The 21,409-nt window shown below is 40.4% G+C and overlaps 1 protein-coding gene across 1 annotated transcript; it reads left to right on the top strand.

Moving 5' to 3' along the window:
* The first annotated feature begins 3,198 nt into the window (after positions 1-3,198).
* MED6 (mediator complex subunit 6) lies at positions 3,199-21,021 on the top strand. The gene is made up of 8 exons (XM_049770487.1): positions 3,199-3,242; positions 8,033-8,192; positions 9,860-9,951; positions 12,705-12,787; positions 13,334-13,442; positions 15,526-15,641; positions 19,997-20,024; positions 20,600-21,021. The coding sequence occupies exons 1-8, from the start codon at positions 3,221-3,223 to the stop codon at positions 20,728-20,730; spliced, it is 741 nt and encodes a 246-aa protein (XP_049626444.1). The 5' UTR covers positions 3,199-3,220; the 3' UTR covers positions 20,731-21,021.
* Positions 21,022-21,409: the final 388 nt, after the last annotated feature.

Genomic DNA, 21,409 nt, shown 5'->3' with positions numbered 1-21,409 from the left:
GTTCGTCCATATGCAAGGCAAATGCCCTACGCTGTACTATCACGCTGGCCCCATGCCACCCAATTCTTTTTTTGTTTATGTTTTTGTTTTTGAGTCACAGCCAGCAGCGCTCAGGGGTTACCCTGGCTCTACACTCAGAAATCACTCCTGGCAGGCTCAGGGAACCATATGGGATGCCGGGATTTGAACCATTGTTCTTCTGCATGCATGTGACAAGTGATAGTGTCTGGTTGAAAGAAGCAGAAAAAGCAAGAGATACACTTACATTTCAACCTGGGTGCAGATATATAGAAAATACTTTATTTGTTTTGGGATACCCAGCTGGGTGCTCAATGGGCAACAGTGACTCAGGCCCCCACACAGTGCTGGGAATAAAAACCAGGGCCTCACACATGCAAGGCAAATGCTATACCACTGAGACACATCCCTGGCCCTAAAAAATACTTTAAATATTATTTAGCAATAATGTTCAGGCAAGACAGAATGGGTGTCAGTATTAAAATAATAGCAGTCCCCATATACATCTCAAACCAGGCCTTTTGCCTGGTCTGTATTGTGAATTGAGGGACAAAAAATTTAAAATAAAATAAAATAATAGTAGAAGGGGTTGGAGCAGTGAAGCAAGCAGTAGGGCTTCTGTCTTGCAAGTGCTAATCTAGAATGAACCGCGGTTCCATCTCCCAGTGTCCCATACAATCCCCAAGCCAGAGACAATTTCCGAGCGCATAGCCCTAAGCATCACCGGGTATGGCCCACCCCCCTAATATAAAATAATAGCAGAAATTAGAGGACTAGCATAGAGAGGAAGGTGCTCCCTTTGCATGCGGTCAGCCTGGTTTTGATCCAGGACAATATCCCATGAGGGCCCCCAAACCCTGTCAGGGTTGATCCCTGAGCTCAAAGGTAGGAGTAAGTCTTGAGCACAAGCTGGGTATGGCCCCCAATCCAAACTAAAACAAAGCAAAACAAATCAATCAAATAATAGCAGTGGCAAGGCAAAGAAGGAGCATAACTCAAGAAGTACCTGAGGAAAATGAACAAGATTTGGTGATAGATCGGATATGGGAAGTAAAGAAGGGGGAAGCAACTTCCCAGAAAACATCAAGAATATGGGCAGGAGTGAACATTTTTCCATGTGTAACACAGTCCAGTATGCAGCTGTAACTATGTTCCTAGAATTCAGAAGAGAGAGATCTGGATCAGGCTAATTTGTAATCACAGTTACATAAGTGGAAACTGCAGACATTGAACTGGAGTGTGGGGCTGGGATGAGAGAGAGTGAGAGAAAAACAGTGAAGACAGTCTAGATAAGTGTGGATTTAAGGATTAGAAAGTAGATGAAACAGAGGACTAGAAGTCATTGTGAAATATAAGATCAGAGAGGCAGCAGAAATATGAAAAGTGTAATGCCATCGGTATAGTTACCAATAAACGACAATATTGAGACAATGGCGAGTGTCTAATGTTTCTAGTTTCTGTACCTAATAGTAAAAGGATGTATTTCCATCATTTTCATCTTTTTTTTCTTTTTAGTAATAGGGGAATCATACCCTATTGTATTGGGGTATGTGTTGGGGGCTTACTCAGGAATTACTCCTGGAGGTACTTGGGGGGGGGGAATACACAAGTTGGGGATTGAAAGGTCCGGAAGTCCTAATTTTAGCTGCCCGGCGCAAAGAAATGAAGAGGCTTATGAGTTCCAGCAGATGCTTTAAAAAGTGCTTTTAATACTGACCATTATGAATGGTCAGGGTCTATGAATTCCCACCAGAATCAAAGACCTCGTGGGTCCCTCGTTACCCCCTTATATAGGATGGGAAGTGGGAGGGGAAGAAGAGTCCTTGAGGGCTGGACTTCCGCTACGATAACACCAATGATTCGTGAGGTAGGGGTAGAGGTGGGGCCGAGGCAGTGACGACTTCCTTAAGGGGCAGGGCACCCACCAAGGTTGGTGGGGGGGGGGGCTGATTTCCCTTTTCAGGATCAAATCTGGGTTAGCCAGGCGCAAGACAAATGCCTTAATACCTTATATTTCTGATCCCAAATCACTCTTTTATATATGGCATAAAGAAAATCTGAACAACTATAGAAACCCCAGATTACCTAGAACAGTAGTTTCTCAACGTTTTTGACACTTGTGAATTTGTGAAAACACAGAGAAATATTTTATCAACCAGTAAGGCAGAAATAGAAAATATATGTGTACCATTATATGTCAATATTTATAAAAGTGCTACTACACAATTCAGGTTTGCCATATGTTAAAAGGAAATAATTATTAGTTTACTCTCTGGGCCACACCTGCTGGTGTTCAGGGTTTATTCCTGTTCAGTGCTCTGGGATCCCTCCTGGAGGTGTTTGGGGCATTAATATATGATGCTGGAGATCAAACCTGAGTTGGCCTCATGCAAGGCAAGCACCTTACTCACTATACTATCTCTCCAGCATAGTAATAACTTAACTGGCAGAAAATTTCTGAGACCCAGCACTGGTCCAGGGACCAGTGTTTTTAAACACATTCTTTGAGAAAAATTAACAATGGTGCTTCCTTTTCTTCCCATCCCACCCTAGTACTCTCCACCCACCTTTACACTGCACCTATTTTCCCAGGCCTGACCCTCTGCCCTCTGCTCAACCCCATCCCTAGACTCTTCTGCACCCATCTCTGGTCCTTAAGTCCTTTCTCTACGCCCCGCCCCACTCTAACGTAAACCCCGCCCCTTGCCCACACCACGCCACGCCCACTTGCCCACACGCATACCATGCTCTCCTTAAGCCACGCCCACTCTCCCTTAAGCCCCGCCCCTTACCTGCGCCGCACCCGCGCTCCCTAACGCCACGCTCTCCCCTTAAGCCCCGCCCTTACCCGCACGCCACTCTCCCATAAGCCCCGCTCCTTACCACTACCACGCCCACTCTCCCTTAAGCCCCGCCCATCACCTACGCCACCCCAAGCCACGCCCACTCCCGCTTCAGCTACGCCCACAACGCTCACTCCTCCTTACACCCCGCCTTTACGCCACGCCCCACTCTTCTTTAAGCCACGCCCGTCTCTTCCTTAAGCCACGCCCAGGCCCGTTCTTTCCTGTACGTTGCCTCGTCGCCCGCGCTCGGGCCTTGTTTCCCGCCCTCGCAGTTCCGCTTCCCCCATCGCTTCCGGCGCAGTCCTGTGACGTGTCTCCTGCGCCGGAAGTTGAGAGGCCCGGGCTTTGTCAGAAAGATGGCGGCGGTGGATATCCGAGGTAAACGATGCTGCTCCACTTTCTTCTTTTCCGACGGCGGGAAGCTGACTGGGTGTCCTGTCTCTGCAACACGAGTGGGGCTTTTCTGTTTTCTTTAAACTTTATTGGTTGGTTGGTTTTTGGGTCACACTCGGCCGCGCTCAGGGGTTCCTCCTGGCAGGCTCGGGGGATCCTCTGGGATGCCGGGGATCGAACCACCGTCCTCTGCATGCAAGGCCAACGCCCCGCCTCCGTGCTCTCTCTCTCGCTCTCTCGCTCTCTCTCCCTCTCCCTCCCTCCCTCCCTCCCTCCCTCCCTCCCTCCCTCTCTCTCTCTCTCTCTCTCTCTCTCTCTCTCTCTCTCTCTCTCTCTCTCTCTCTCTCTCTCTCTCCCCTGTTGGGACTTTTCTTCTCGGGTGACCGAGCCGGCCTTTGGGCAAAGAGATGGGCACTGTGCTAGCCTGATGCTGCCATCTCTGTCCTGTCCTTGACACAGGCATCAAGAGGCTTTCTTCTGTCATTTTAAAGTCAAGAATTCCAAAAATAATAAACGGAGATGGGTTAAAAAAGAATTCCTTCTAGGGCCCGGAGAGATAGCACAGCGGCGTTTGCCTTGCAAGCAGCCAATCCAGGACCAAAGGTGGTTAGTTCGAATCCCGGTGTCCCATATGGTCCCCCGTGCCTGCCAGGAGCTATTTCTGAGCAGACAGCCAGGAGTAACCCCTGAGCATCGCCGGGTGTGACCCCCCCCCCAAAAAAAAAAACGAAAAAAAAAAAAAAAGAATTCCTTCTAGCTTGCCACAACTAGTGGAGCAGCGCAGTTAGAGCAGAGAAGGGACCGCTATGAGAATAGTAGCTGGGAATGATCACTCTTGACAAGGGCTGGGTGTTGGACAGAGATAAAGTGATACGCCTGGCCACCCCTCCATTAACAATAGTGTAAGTCGCAGTGTCTAAAAAGAAAAATAAAGGAAGAGAGGGGAAGGGAGGGAAGAAAGGAAGGAAGGAAAAGGGGTGTGTGGGGGCATTTCTAAGCATCTGAAGGCTTGGCATGACACCTACATGATTCCATGGATGGATGGATGGAAGGAAGGAAGGAAAGGAAGGAAGGAAGGAAGGAAGGAAGGAAGGAAGGAAGGAAGGAGAGAGGAAGGAAGAAAGAAAGAAAAAGAAAGAAAGAAACCGGGGACAGCGGTGGTGGGTGAGAACAATTTTGTAATCACGATGTTTAAACACAGGGGAAAAAACTTTTAAGTAAAATACACTTATAAACCCGATGGAAATGTGATTATTGGAAGAAGAAAAAAAAGGAATACCTCCCAGTAAACTCTTAACCGTGATTAAAGCAAGGGTTGTTTTATTTGGTTTTGTTTTATTTTCCCCCTCCAGCATAACTTTAAGCAAACACTCAAGTATTTGTTGAAACAGTGAACAAAATACATGAAAAAGCTTGCAGCAGACCACAGACTCTTCTAAGCATTACGTGCAGACATTCGTTTTGGTGAATTAATAAAGGAAAAATAACCACGTAGGCATAGGAATTGTGCCCTGGGGTTTGCAAAAATAGTCCAACGCAATTCAGAAACAAAAACTGAATAGCACGAGACCCTAACTCTAACTCGGTCAGGTTCTTCTTATTGGGGGGCTGTCAGGGAAATTCCTGGGGGAAATGAGAGTTGAGGTTGCTGTGCAGTGAGATTTGTTTCTTGCAACGTGAACCTCGGGGCTCACTCATGCAAGACAAGTTTGTACTTCAAGAGACACTCCCCAGGTCATGAAGTTTTCTTTTACCAAATGTGATAAGCGGCTTCCATAATACTATCCAGTTCATTTTTCCATTTGGAACTTTGTGGCCATCTGCTGTATGTGGGGGGTAGTGGTGGTGGGAACAGGAGTTCAGTGGTTCTGACCTCTGAGTATTAGATAAACAAGACATGTTTGTACCACAGAGTTACGTCCCTGGCCCCTAAGATCGCCTTCCTTTGTAATTTTTTGTAAATATATAGAAGCTGAGATCCATGGTTATATTTATGCGTCTCACTTTCAGCAGATTACCAAAACTTGCTTCCTTAAAAAGATATTTAATTGTAATTTGTTCCTAATAATTTTATGAACCAAATTTGAGGTCCAGTCACTTATTACAAATAACTCTCATTTGTAGTTCTTCAAAATGTCAACTTTTGGAGGCCGGAGAGATAGCATGGGGATAAGACGTTTGCCTTGTATGCAGAAGGACGGTGGTTCGAATACCAGCATCCCATATGGTCCCCTGAGCCTGCCAGGAGCGATTTCTGAGCATAGAGCCAGGAGTAACCCCGGAGCACTGCCGGGTGTGACCCAAAAAAACCCAAAAAAACAAAATGTCAACTTTTTGTTATAATGTCTTTACATGTGTGTGTGTTTTTTTCCTTTTGTAAGTGAGAACTTTAATTTTATCACACTCATTGACTGCTAGCTTTAGACTTGGGGCTAGGTCTGCATGTCCATATTCAATAGAGAAATAGTAAGTTTATTTGATACTTTTCAAGTATTTGACTTTCATATGGTTTTTCATTTTTATGTAGGTTGTTTTTGTTGTTGTTGTTTGTTTTTGTTTTTGTTTTTTTTTTTGGTGTTTTGGGCCACACCCATTTGATGCTCAGGGGTTACTCCTGGCTAAGCGCTCAGATATTGCCCCTGGCTTGGGGGGACCATATGGGACGCAGGGGGATCGAACCGCGGTCCTTCCTTGGCTAGCGCTTGCAAGGCAGATACCTTACCTCTAGCGCCACCTCTCCGGTTATGTAGGTATTTTTGAAAGTCATTACAGAATTGCAGACTTTTTATGGGGGAGTGGCCACTTCGAGTGTTCTGGGATTGAACCCAGGGCTCCCATATGCAAATCATGTGCTGTAATACTTTTAAGTCTCTGGCCTAGATGCTGTTTGTTTTTTTTTTTTAAATAATTGAATCACTGTGAGATACAAGTACAAAGTTGTTCATGATTTTCAGTCATTAATGTCCAATACTGCATTTCCCATCACCAATATCCCAGTTCCCTCCTGCCTTCCCCTACCCTTCCCAGCTTACCTCTGTGCCTCTCTCTCTCCTTCACTCCCTCCCTCTCTCTCCCCTGCCTCCCCTCCTTCCCTCCCTCTTCCCCTCTCCCTCTTTCCTTCTCTAGCTCTCTCTTTTCTTTCTGACACTAATTAGCAGTATTGTTGCTAAAGGGTTTCATACATACCACTTTATCTCCTTTCAGCACCCTGTTCTTGTCCAGAGTGATCATTTCTAGCTATCATGGCCTAGACACTTTAAAAATGGTAACACATCTGACATTTTTAGGATGTCAGAAGCATTTACCAGGGAGAGGATGCTTTTTTTTTAATTCTTCCTCCTTTGGCTAGTATTATATAGGCTATTTTCATGATTATCAACCTGATGCAATTTAGTAATATTAGGAAACATTGTAACAGCCAGTAGCAGAGAAAAGCTCACTAAAAGCTCAAGTATTTATCTTTTATTGTCCTTCTTTGCATTTTGATAAATATAAGATTTAATTCTATACTAAGTCATGATATATATAATATCAACTAAGGGCATGGCCATTTTATTTCTCATTTGCTCATTCATTTTTTTTTTTTTATTGTTTTGGGGCCACAGACTGCAATGCTCAGGGATTCCTCCTGGCTCTGCATTCAGGAATTATTCCTGGTGGTGCTTGGGGGATTATATTGGGATTCTAGGGATCAAATCTGATTTGGCCACATGTAAGACAAGTACCCTACCCACTATATTATCTCTCTAGCCCCACACTCTAAGTTTTATCTATGTAATATAATGTATATTATATTATATAATTATAATAATATATTAATATAATATATCAATATATAATAATTATAATAAATGCTTGTACAGTATATAATAATATATTATATTATATATCATATATATTTTATATATATATATATATTTGGTTTTTGGGCCACATCCAGTGACACTCAGGGGTTACTCCTGCCTATGTGCTCAGAAATCGCTCCTGGCTTGTGGGACCAGATAGGATAGGACCATCTAGGAGTTCCATCCTGGGTTAGCCACACGCAAGGTAAATGCCCTACCACTGTGCTATTACTCTGACCCTCTTTTTTGTTCTCAGAGAAGTCAAGTTAGTGACTGTGAATGCATTTCCTTTGAAATTTTTTAAATTATTTAACATATTAAAGATTTAGGAATTCTATGTTTTTGAAAGTCTATTCTAGACTTTGAGGTCTTTTCCCTTTTCTTCACTTAATAAAATTATTCTCTAAATGTAACATATAATTAAATTTTTGTGGCTTTTTAAAAATATGCATTCTCTGTACTTGGGGATTACTTTGTCTCGCTTCTCTCCATGGAGAGTCCCCTCTCCCTTTTTAAGTGGAGGTGCTGGGTCCCACGAGGGCTACCCCCAGCAGTGCTATGAGGCCATCTGTGATGAATCTTCATTCTTTAACATTTAGTGCTAGATTTTACGTTCTCCCTCATGAAAAATTGGTTTCTTATCTTAGATATTCCTTGCTATCTGATAAACTGTATATTTGTATAAGTATACATATATATATAATGTTCTTATGCTTCCTAACACATGCAGTCATGATTTTTTTTTAAATGGTATTTATGAAATCATGTTTTTGCTTTCTTTGACATTGCATACTTCTTTTAAGCTCAGAACATGTAGGTTGAGGTCCGTGTTAATCTTATATTTTTTTGTGTTTAGTCCATTTAATGCTTAATATGTGTTCTATTGGATTTTCCTCTCTTTTTTACTCTTTGTCATTTTGTTTCTAACAGACAATCTGCTGGGAATATCTTGGGTTGACAGTTCTTGGATCCCCATTTTGAACAGTGGAAGTGTCCTGGATTATTTTTCAGAAAGAAGTAATCCATTTTATGACAGGACATGTAATAATGAAGTGGTCAAAATGCAGAGGCTAACATTAGAACACTTAAAGTAAGTTATTCTGAGACTGGTTATAATGGTAGATGGTTATAAAGGTGTATGAATTATTTTTACTAGCTAGATATTTTATTGTGAACGATTCTTCCAAACTCTGAATCATACAAGTGTGCAAGCTTAAGTTTTGGAAGAACTGGAATTTTGAGTTGAATAAGCAGAGGAATTTCAGTCAGTCTTCAGTATCCATTAATATCTAGGGTTGGTTGAATTCATAAATGCAGAACCCATGGAACAAAAACAGTTTCTTCCAGTAACTGGATGTGTGCATTTTTAGTTCTTGTAATTCAGAGGTAGAGTGTACAATAGTTAGACCTATGGTGGATGTATCTGTGTTGAATATGTACAGACTTTAGCTGTTATTATTCCCTACAAGGTAGCTTAACATCTGTTTAGCATTAGATGGTGTTAGACTTCATAAATAATCGTAATTGAATTTGGTTGCTAAATGATTTCAGCAATGCAGCTATTTCCTCAGGGTAACTAATTGCCTACTTTAAATTAAATGTAATATCTCAAATCATAGTCTGATTTATGGTAGATTTTGAAAATTACAAATAAGATAAAGTTTAATTTAGATGAATAAAACAACATTTTTCAGATTTTCAGGATGCTGTTACTACAAAATATTTTGGCTGTAAAGTTTTATAATTTATTTCATCTGTTAAGTGACATGGAGAACTATGCCATTGAATTTTTTATTAAATATATCTTGATATGAGCTTTAAAGATGGTTTATTGTTCCTATGAGGGGCATGAGAGAAAAAAATCTCTCAAACTGCTCAGGATGCCCCAGGGTCTATTTTCTAGGCCATCCTGGCAAGGACTGTCTGGGCTCTGTTGCTGGGACTACCTAGGCTACCAAAGGGGTGCATTGAGGCTTGAGTGTGTTAGGGCAACATGTAGTGTTGGGGATTAAACTAGAGCTAGAGTCATGCAAGGCAAGTGCCTCAGCATCTATGTTATTTATCTTTGCTGCTTTTATTTTATTGTATTGGTTTTTGGGCCACACCCAGAGACACTAAGGGATTACTCCCGGCTCTGCACTCAGAAATCACTCCTGGCAGGCTTGAGGGATCATATGGGATGTTGGGATCAAATCCGCGTCTGACCTGGGTCGGCCGCATGCAAGGCAAACGCCCTACCACTATGCTATTTCTCTGGCCTCATCTCTGTTACTTTTAAATAGTCTGTCAGGTTAACAACTTTGTTGGGATTCTTGATAAGTTTTTGACGTTTTCTAGTTGGATAGAATTTACACTTAACATTATATATATGTATATGTATGTGTGTGTATATATATATATATATATATATATATATTTCAGAAACGTATAGTTTGTATTCTACGAGTAGATCTTCAGAAACATATTTTGGCTGCCTTTTTTGAAATGCACGCTCTTTATAACTGGATATACTCTAGATTTAATATCATGAGGTTTTTCATTGAGGGATTTTTTGTTGTTTACAATCAAATCTTTATATGTAGAATGCCTACCTGACAAAACAGCTTTTACTCAACAGTCCATTTTTTTAGTAATGGATATTGTATATAGGTGGTTTTCATTCTACTTACAATGTTGCTACAGACCTATATAAAACATTTTGAATTGAACAGTTAGAGGGCATTCACAGATCTTTGCATGTCTGTGTTTGGTTTTCAGCCAGATGGTTGGAGTGGAATATATCCTTCTACATGCTCAAGAGCCCATTCTTTTTATAATTCGGAAGCAGCAGCGACAATCCCCTACTCAAGGTAAAATGTGTAAATTTCAGGTATTAATTTTTTAATATACCTTGGTTATTTGTGAACTATGAACTATATGGTCTTTCATTTTGGGGTTATATTCTATTTTGGGGATACTTAAGACCACATATATGTCAATGAGTGGGTTTGCTCCAGAGGATCTCAAATTCACCATATCATTAGTCCTATTAAGATCTGTTACAGCAGATGGTAAGACTATATATGTATAACTATATAAGGGGAAATAAAAATCTATGAAATTGCATCTGTAGGCATCCCAAGTGTAAGTTTTCTCTGCTTCCCCTCCTGCAAGGAATAACAATAATGTTATGTACTATGTCTGCTCAAGGAAATCCATTGGTGATTCTTGGGCCTGGAGTTTTCTTGCTTTGTTTAGAGGCCATATCTTGTGGTGTTCGGGTTATTTCAGGCTCTGCACTCAAGAATCACTCTTGGAAAGCGTGGGGGACCATGTGGATGGGATGCTGGGAATCAAACTTGAGTTTGGCTGCATGAAAACCAAGTGCTCTCCCCACTGTACTATGTCTCCTGATCCCCAGTCCTAGTGTTTTTACTGAAGGCTAGTCCTGTCAGCATGCCTGCCCACATTCCATACTATCTAAAGAAAAAGAAAAAAACTCAAGTATTTATTATGATTACAGTTTGTATTAGTAGCCTAAGAAAACCTAACTGGCACAGCAGCTATATAGTGCTACAACTTTATCATATGAGGAAAGTTGCAGAACTTTATTAGTCATATATCTGAGTCACATATATCTTCCAACATGCCTCTAGGATAATGCTCCAAGAAAAAGCTAAGCTATTCCCTACACTTATGCCACATCTTCCTCTGAACATAGTTAATTGGGATTTCAACCTAGCCTTGAGCATCCTAAGTAATTTTTTCTTCTTTTTTCAGCATACTGAGTCTAATTCTGTTGCAAAATACATGATAGAGGCAGGTGCACCAAAAGCTTGGAGGGTAAACTGAAAATCATCATTGATGCATACAACCGAGAATCTCACTTGAACTATACTTACCTGTCCTACACACACAAGCGCACACACACATATACACACATGCATGCATGTTTGTATGCATAGACATGAAATAAAATACACTTGCTTTAGAATCACGCTGAACTGTATGGATTTTAGATTTGACTTTTGGAAGGCACCTAGACCACTAGACCACCAGTGCTCTGGAGATCTGAATTTTGAGTCTAGTCATCTCTTTCATGTACTTTCATTAAGACATGTAGCAACAGTATTTACCTCTTATATTGATTCCAGAGTGTGACCTTGCTAAAGAAGCTATGGTTTCAGAGTGGAAATTCAAATTTAAATTTAAAGTAAAAGAGCTAGAGTCTCTGCCCTACAGACTGAAGAAGAGAACCTTAGAACAAAGGCAGAACAGGGACATTACTTGCATGTTGAGAGTGTTGTGACTGCAGAAGCTGTACAAGATGGCACCATCCTCACTAGCAGCTGTATATTCCTTAGTGGGTCACTCTGGGACAAGGAGGCAAGTTCCTTTTGATCTCTTCACCTGGACTCTGAATCTCGAATCTCTTGCTCTTCTAATGTCTAACTCTCCAAAGTGTGGCTGACTGACAAGGATCTTAGAAATTTGATCATAACACGATATTTAGGTGACTGAGATGCACTTAAAGTTTGAGAAGCACTATTTTGGGATCAGTTGTCAGAGTTAGTCTATAAGGGCTGAGTGGTAGCATAGTAGTAAAGCATCTGCTTTGCATGTGGCTGACCCAAGACAGACGTAGGTTCAATTTCTGGCATCCCATATGGTCCCCAGAGGCAGGAGCAGTTTCTGAGCTCAGAGCTAGGCGTAACCCCTGAGCGCCACTGGGTGTGGCCAAAACAAAACAAAACGAAACAAAAAGTCTATGAATGTCCAGAGAGTAACTTTTTTGTTGTTGTTTAATTCCTTTAGAGAGTAATTATTTTAGACTCGGAGCCTCCTGGTCTCTGACTGCTACACTAGTGTCATGGGCAACTTTATATAGGAAAGGGAATCAGTGGGTATCAGTGTCTTCCAGTAAAGCTTTATTCATAAAAATAAGGATTATCGTGCTCAGTAGGTTGGAGTACATGCCTTACATGCAAGAGGTGACCTCATGAACACTACCTGGAATGACCCCCTGAGTATTGTTAGGTGTAGCCCAAAAACAAAACAAGTAAACAAAAAATTGTTGTTTTTCTCTACAGCAGGGGTCCTCCAACTTTTTAAACAGGGGGCCAGTTCACTGTCCCTCAGACCATTGGAGGGTCTGACTATAGTAAAAACAAAACTTATGAACGAATTCTTATGCACACTGCATATATCTTATTTTGCAATGAAGAAACAAAACAGATACAAATACAATATGTGGCCTGCGGGCCATAGTTTGAGGACCACTGCTCTACAGCTTTAACATGGGAACATTTTACTTATGTGTTGCTTTGTTTTGTTTTCTGATACCACTTCAGCAGTGCTCAGGGGTCACGCTATACCCAGCGGTGTTTGGCTGGGGGTAGGGATGCAATGCTGGGGTTTGAAATCAGTGTTTGTGCATGCAAAGCATGTGCTCCAGCACTTGTAGCTCTTTCTATATTGATATGTATAGGTGTATAGGTATATATATCTGTATATATATATATATATATATATATACCTAACCCTAGTTCTTTTTATGGAAATTGTATAAGCAGTTTGTATATCACTATATTTTAAAATAATTTTTTAATACCATATACTTCAGTTATTCCAATGGCTGATTACTACATCATTGCTGGAGTGATCTATCAGGCACCTGACTTGGGATCAGTCATAAACTCTAGAGTGGTGAGTTCACAGCTTTTAAACACTACAGAAAATATTTCCCTCCCCCTTTTTGTACCTTTATTGTGGTGGTTATGATGGTGTTACTGTCTGGAGTTGTATGCTTCCAGTTGTTGCAATTGCCAGGCACTGCAGACTTGATTGTGGTGCTTGGCACACTTGACTGCATTGCTCTCTTCAGAGGGTATCTGGGTCACTTGCTTGGTTGCAAAACTAGTTCTGGACTTTCCAGTAGTGATGCTATTAAGTCACCTGGGGCATTGCTGGCACACAAACTCCCATGTTGGGCTTTCAGGGCTTTCTGGGCTCCTAAAGAAAACTGTGGGCTGAACAAACTACCTAGTGAGCTCCCTTGTCTTATATATGTTGATAAACAGTACTGATTATTGGAATATTTTGAGCAAGTGTCCAGCTCTCCTTAAACTATGTTATACCTAGACCCAGCAATATAGTGACTCAGGTTTTGGGAAATAGGAAACTCTTGTCGCTGTAATATTTTATTAGTATTTTGGTCAAACTAATGTGAAATTTAGATTTTTTTTTAATTAGCTTACTGCAGTGCATGGCATTCAGTCAGCTTTTGATGAAGCTATGTCATATTGTCGATATCATCCTTCTAAAGGGTACTGGTGGCACTTTAAAGATCATGAAGAGCAAGGTAGGTTTGTATACCCAGATCTTCTTTTCTTTAAAATTTTTAAAATTTTATTTATTTAAAGAAAATGTATCACATGGTTGATATAGTTGAACATAATACATTTGTTTCCAGAGGAGTGAAAGCAAGTTACAGAAAGGAAAAATAAAAAATAAAATAGAGAAGAGAAAAAAGTAAGAAAAAGTACAAACAGTAGCAGTCTCATTTGTGAAAATTATTGTTTCACCAATGAAGTCATTAATACAATGGCAGAAGGTTTAGTAAGCTTTTGCTATATGTCCAGTCTGTTAAATTGGGGTGTTCCTTTATGGATGGCAGCATCAAACAAATGAAGTTGTCCAGAAATCTAAAGCTATAATACCACGAATTTTAGGGGCATATACTCAGATGCAGGGCCTCCTGGAAGAAAGCCCAGTTCAAACATGTTGACTGTATTTGTGGGTGGAGTTACAGCTGCCAGGCTTCCGAAGAAGGAAGATAATGGGGGAAAGTGCCCACTTTCTCCACGAAGCAGCTCTGGTGAGGGGCCGGAGTGGTGACGCAGGAGGTAGGGCATTTGACTTGCACACACTGACCTGGGACAGACTGCCGTTCGATCCCCCGGTGTCCCATATGGTTCCCAAGCCAGGAGTAACCCCTGAGCGTCACCGGGTGTGGCCCAAAAACTAAAAAAAATAAAAGTAACAATAGCTTTCCTATATCTATCAGGCAATTGGTAAGCTTTGATAAATTCATTCAAGTTTTATTGTATTTTATTCTATTTTTTGGTGTTTGGGCTGCCACCCGGTGGCATTCGGTTACTCCTGGTTCTGCGCTCAGAAATCACTCCTGGCTGGCTGGGGGACCATCTGGGAAATCAGGGATCCAGCCAAGTGAGTCCTGGGTCAGCCACATTCAAGGCAAACAAACGCCCTACCCACTGTGCTATTGCTCCAGCCCCACGATTTTAAAGGACATGGGATTTCAAGAGGAAATTATTGATGAGGAATGATGATAGTTTATCCAGTTTGAGTCATCTTAATATTTGGAACCTAAGTTTACTGTAGGGAAGAAGCTGTTCAAGTCCCATTTGTCAGAAACAAATGGTTTCAGATCTTATAAATCACCTATTGGATGGTATGTTCCCTAGTTTTCATACATGCGAATCTGCTGTTTGTTCTGCGCTGTATTTACCAATAAAGGACTTCTAGAAATGGGCCTATAGCACCTACTTATCATCTGAATGTCTTTTCTGGTAACTCATTAAATTGTAAGGGAAAAATATCTAAATAGAATTCATATTTTTACAATGAGTGGTTTTTCAGATAGTTTGTAATACTTTTTTTTTTTAACTTGTTTTTACTTCACTGCTAGTCTCCTGAACTATTTATTTACTATTTGGGGAGGGTTTGTTGGGGCCACACCTGGTAGTGCTCAGGTATTACTCCTGGCTCTGAGCTCAGGAATCACTGTCAATTAGTGGGGCACTGGGACCATATGGGATGTCAGGGAATTCAACCTGGGTCAGCTACATGTAAGGCAAGCGCCCTACCCGGTGTACTATTGCTCCAGTCCCAGTTTATAATTATTCATAATGGTAGTTATTGGAAGTTGCATTTGATGTAGGAAAGCTTGGTATCAGTGAACTAAACTCAGAGGTATTCACCTCCTCTAATGAAATGCTTGGAATAAAACTTTCCTGAAATCAGGGGACCGGAGTGATAGCACAGCAGTAGGCATTTTCCTTGCACACAGCCAACCCGGGATGGACCGGGGTTCCATCCCTAGCATCTCCTATGGTCCCCTGAGCCTGCCAGGAGCAATTTCTGGGCGCAGAGCTAGGAGAGACCCCTGAACGCTGCTGGGTGTGACCCATTTAAAAAACAACTTTCCCGAAATCAAATCCTTCAGTATATGCTCCGCCCAGGAAATATTTCCTGGAGTTATTAAAAGAAAAAGTCTGATACTTCTGTTTATATGCTGCATTTAGCTTATTTGGGGGTTTATTTTTGGATTGGCAATGTATTTATGGTGACTAAAGATTATAAAATGGGAGACACAAAACACTCTTAGGCAATATTTTGATTTGAACTTCCTATTTTTATAGATAAAGTTAAACCTAAAGCCAAAAGGAAGGAAGAACCAAGCTCTATATTTCAGAGACAACGTGTGGATGCTTTACTCCTAGATCTTAGACAAAAATTTCCACCCAAATTTGTGCAGGTAATGAGAATGTGTATGAATAATTGTGATACATCTTCCTTGATACTTTTGATAACTATTTCTGATAGAACCTAACATTTTTTATTTTCTTCATTAGTTAAGTGATATCTGAATCAAAGGGAAAGTTTTCAAAGACTAGTGGGGAAAAAATTAGTATGGAAATAGAATTAACTGTTCTATAGAATTAAACAGAATTAAATTAAATAATTAAATTAAATGGAATTAAAACAGTGAGATTTAGCTATGAGAAACTGTGAGAACTACTTACAGATAATACTCTTTAAGGGAGTTACTGAAAGTGTTGTAGGTTGTAATAAACCGGAACCTGAAATTTATTCTAGTCTCTGTTCTGTCTTCCTGCTTGAGATACAGTTAATGAATGGATATCTTGGTTTTTAAATGGGTAGTTAAGATTTTTGTAACATAAAACAGCTCATTTTGATTAGATGATTTGGCTTGATAAATGGAGAAAGCAGTAGTAGTAAAAAAAATAATTTTTTTCAGGGACTAGAGAGATAATATAGTGGTCAGGGCGTTTGTCTTGCACACAACTGACCCAAGTTTGACCCCTGGCATTTCATATTGTCCCTTAAGCACTACCAGGTGTGATCCTTGAGCACAGCCAGGTGTAGCTCAAACAAAAAAAAATTTGTGTTTTCTTTTGGTGTTTGTTACATGACTAGTGTGTTAATTTTGCAGGGTTCTAGCTGCAGTGGCAAAGTCAGCTGTTACTCTATTGAACAAGCTTCTTTCACATTCCCTTTATTTTTGTTGTGATCACTAAAGGTCATGTATATGGTTGTGGTATTACCACACTTTGTTGCAATGCTCACTAAGGGGGTTACACATTTGAAAATGAAATTCTGCACACATGGTTGTGTTCCACTGGAGATCACATTTTGTTTTGTGTTGTTTTGTTTTTGACAGTGAGTCTCTTACCAAGAGTGCTCATAGAATTGCATTGATTAGTTTGGAGTGGCTTCAGGTATCAAATTTGTGACCTTATGCCTGGAAGATGGGTACTTAAAAACTTATTCCCAAATGTTTGTTTTAGGGCCACAGCTAGTGGTGCTCAGGGCTTTTTGCTCAGGAATAGCTCTTTGCTCAGGAATAGCTCTTTGCTCAGGAATCATTCCTTATGGGACTCAAGACCATACATGGTGCAAGAGATTAAACCAGGTTGGTAAGGCAAGTTCCTTACCTGTTGTACTCTCTCTCTTGACCCCTACATCAGCTTTTTTTGTTGTTGTTGACTTTTTTGGGCCACACCTGGCAGCACTTTGGGGTTACTTCTGGCTCTGCGCTCAGAAATTGCTCCTGGGTTGGGGGACCCTATGGAATGCTGGGTATTGAACCCGAATTCGTCCTGGGTCAGCCACATGCAAGACAAACACCCTACCACCATGTTACCACTCTGGCCCTCCCAAATCAGCTCTTCTTCCAGTGAAATGGAATAATTAAAAATGTTAGTTTAAGATTAAGTGAAATTTTTATAACTGAGATGAACCTTAGAACCAGTCTTTCCTCTCCCTGCCCTGAAAGGAACAGATGATGTAGTGGGTACTTAAAACAGGAAACACAGTTTGGCATATCTAATGAATATTTCTTTCAGCATTAATGGTATTTATTGAATTAATAAATAAATGAAATACAACTGTATAGAATAATAAGTAGCTACCACAGTGTCTTTAAGAGGTACTATGTGATTGATCTTCATTTAGTAAGTATATAGTCTATACTACTAGACTGGGAAATAGGCACCTGACTTGACAAAACAATAACCAATATACAAATGGGCCATTGAGTAATCAAAACACAACTAATTGTAATTTGATATGTGCTCCAATTAGAAGATCATGCTGGGTTCAGAAACAATATATAAAAGTATAATAATTCATTAATACTTTGATAACATTGATTATATGTTGAAATGATAATATTTTAGATATATTTGCTTAAGTGAGGGGGTTAAACACACTTCTCTCAAGCAATATAAAGACAGGAGAATGTGTCTCAGACATGCCCAAAGTGGTTTTTTAGGGAGTGGGGTTAGGACTCTTCGAACTCTCATGTACCTAATTCTGTTATTCCCTGAAGAAAAGCAGGTGTCCAGTAGCATAGACAATGTTGTTTATACGAGCACAGCAAAACACCAATATCAGAATGGTGGAAACCCTCTTGAAATCAAGTTACTAGTTAACAATCAGGGGCCAATATTTCAAGCTGGCCTTTCTCAGATATGTTATCTCAGATCCTCTATTCTTTCCTTACCTAGTGGATAATATTATGGAACTCTATTTTGATCTTAGGATTTTCATTGGCTTCCAGAAATTGCATTTGGAATGGGCTGGTAAATAGTTGGCAACATGATTCTGGAACATACGGAAAATAAAATTTATAGTTTTTAGGGACTAGACCAACAACATGGCAAATGGGGCAAATAGGGCATTTGCCTTGCTAATGCAAGGCTGACCTGGGTTCTATCTCAGTGTCCCAAATGGTCTCCTGAGCACTAACAGGAGTGATTCCTGAGTTTAGAACCAGGAGTAATCCCTGAGCATTGCCAGGTGTGGCCCAAAAACAAAACAAAAAAATTCTGTAGTCTTTAGTGTTAGAAAATAAGGAAAAAAGGGAGTACTTGGAAAGTAAGAAAAATTCAGAAAACGAATAGAGACATTCATCTTAAAAGTGAAATGCAGGGGCCTGGAGAGATAGCACAGCAGCGTTTGCCTTGCAAGCAGCCGATCCAGGACCAAAGGTGGTTGGTTCGAATCCCGGTGTCCCATATGGTCCCCTGTGCCTGCCAGGAGCTATTTCTGAGCAGACAGCTAGGAGTAACCCCTGAGCACCGCTGGGTGTGGCCCAAAAACAACAACAACAAAAAAAGTGAAATGCATGGGCCGGAGCAGTGGCGCAAGTGGTAAGGCGTCTGCCTTGTGCACGCTAGCCTAGGACAGACCTCGGTTCGATCCCCCGGCATCCCATACGGTCCCCCAAGCCAGGAGCGATTTCTGTGCGCATAGCCAAAAGTAACCCCTGAGCGTCTCTGGGTGTGACCAAAAAAAAAAAAATGAACCGCACACTTCTGAGATAACAGGGAAATATTTAAAGGTTTGTGTGTGTGTCTATGAGGGTAGGAGAATGGGAGGGAACATGGAATGCCCACATCCTTTATAATATAGATAAGGGCCAGAAAGTACAGTGTATAAGGCACACAGCTCCCATGCTGCCAACACGAATTTAGTCCCCAACACCCAATGTGATCCTTTAAGCTTACCTTAGAGAATATCCTTGAGCATAGAGCCAGGAGTAAGTCCTGAGCAGCCAAATGCAATGCTTCTCGTACCCAGAAACACCCCCCCCCCCAAACACACACACACACACACACACACACACACACACACACACACCTAATCTTATAGACCATGGAGTTAAGTACAAGAGATAAGGCACTTACATAGTGTGGAGCTTTTTCTGCCATGACTATTCATATCCCCATCTTGAGCACTAGCTGTATCATCCAAGATCAGTCCTGACTGAGCAAAGAGCTAGGAATCGCCTCTGGGCACTGCCAGATATGGCCCCCAAAGCCAAAAATAAATATACAAATAAAAGCTAACTCATTGGCTGGGGGCCAGAATGATGGTACAGCTGGTAGAGTGCTTGCCTTGCACTGGGTCAACTGCTTTTGATGCTTGGCATCTGATATGGTTCCCCGAGCCTCTCCAGGAGTGATCCCTGAGCAAAGAGCCAAGAGTGAACCCTGAACATCATTGGGTGTGGCCCAAAAACAAAACAAAGTTAAATCATCAGCTGAGGATAGGGATAGATCTTGAGCTTTGAGGGAGGAAGAAGAAAAGTCTTGCAAAGCATTTAACCTGGGTAATGGGACAAGAGCAATGGTAGGTCTAATCTAAAAGATTTATTTATATATAACCAAGAGCTAAAGTGTTTACCTAAACTGAATTCTACTTTATTGTACCTCATTTCCCTAAGCAAATAAGCCTCTGGTGTTTGAAAAGTCTCCATCCTCTTCTCTCATTGGACTTTAACTACTTTTGGTAAATCTAGGGTATCCTGGGTATATAGGCAAAAGATATTGTAGATGTTTAAGATTTTTCTATTAGTTGGTTTATTTCCCTAATTTTAAATATATGTATCTTTTTGGAGTGAGGGAATAAATAAATAATGATAATTTACATTTATGATACAGAGATAATAACACTCAGAAATTATGTAAAGGAAGCTGTACTTTTTGAGTAAGAATTCGTGAAGTCAAGAAGAGCCTTGCTAATCTGTCCTGTTTTTTTTTTTTTCCTTTCCAATATCCCTATTCCATTTTTTCCTAATCACAGCAAAAATCTGGAGAAAAGCCTGTCCCAGGTATGCTTTTATTGGATATTGTTATCAGAATATCATATAAACTGCCTGTTTAATTCCATAACTACTAGCATATAAGATGATTTGTCTTTCACTACATTTTACTAATCCTAGCATCTTAGATCTGCTGAATTGCCTGAGGATGGTGCTTTTATAAGTAGGGTTTTTTATATTTAAAACATGAATTATAGTAGAAAGAGTAGGTATAAAGGAACCAAGGTGATTTGAGACGGTTCATTTCAAATTTCAGTTTAGAAAAAGATCTTCTATTTCATTTAAGGTTTATACTATTAGTTGAATTTGGGTTAGAATAGTTAATAGATCTTTGGGGGAGGGATTTTGGGTCACACCAGGTGGCTCTCAGATCTTGTTTAGATATAATATCTCATTTAAATGTATTTTTGTCTAGTGTCACAGGTTTACTTGGGTAATTGGGGTTTTTAACTGGTATGTGGGCTTCTAATCATGGATGAAGGGGCTAAATTTAGAACTTGAGATACACAGTTCTAAATACATTTGAGTCTGAATCATTGTCATTATTCACTTCCACGCTGATTCATCCTTCTACCTCTAACAAGTGGATCAGACAAAGAAAGAAGCAGAAGCTGTGCCTGAAGCTGTGAAATCTGAGGAGAAGGAGATTGCAAAGAATACTCAACAGACAGTGAGTGCTAAAGGCCCGCCTGAAAAGCGAATGAGACTTCAGTAAGTTTGGACAAGAGAGAAGCAGCTCAGAAGACTCCTTGTCTTTTATCATACTGTACTGTTACTTTAACAGGTTTTTGAACTTTATTTAAAATTCTTTGTCACTACTCTCATTTTTAAAGAATGTACCTTAGAATGTTCTTTAAGAAAGGATTTATAAGGATCATTGTGGCATCCATTGGAATGTTTTTATGTATCTTTTGTAATTTTCCCTGACTGGACTTGAGCGGTCGCCTCACTCACATCTGCACTTCTGTATACACTCAAGAAACTAAATAAAGGTATTTGTATATATTAGTTTATGACTTATTTTCCATCTTATTTCTCTCAAATTATTTTTAGATGTACTTTGTAAGCACAGAGAATTGTTCAGGTAATAGCTAAGTTTCCATTAACATATCTAATAAAGTTACAACTTGAAAGATAAAAAACCCTTTACTCATCATCACCCTACAAATATTGCATATATAAATTTTTTATTTTAACTGCATTTTTTTTATTTATTTACACACCATGGTTTACAAAATTGTACATAACACAGTTGTTTCAGGCATTCAATGTTCCATTACCAATCTCACTACCAGTGTGACCTCCCGTCCATTAGTTGACTCTCATTTCCTTTCCCCACCCCAAGCCTGCCCCCTTAACAGGCACAGAATAATTTATTTAATATTACTTGTTAC

The sequence above is a fragment of the Suncus etruscus genome, chromosome 3 (genome assembly GCF_024139225.1).
Source record: "Suncus etruscus isolate mSunEtr1 chromosome 3, mSunEtr1.pri.cur, whole genome shotgun sequence".
In the NCBI taxonomy this organism is placed as follows: Eukaryota; Metazoa; Chordata; class Mammalia; order Eulipotyphla; family Soricidae; genus Suncus; species Suncus etruscus.
The sequence above is the reverse complement of the archived record's forward strand: the minus strand, read 5'-3'. Positions and strand labels throughout refer to the sequence as shown.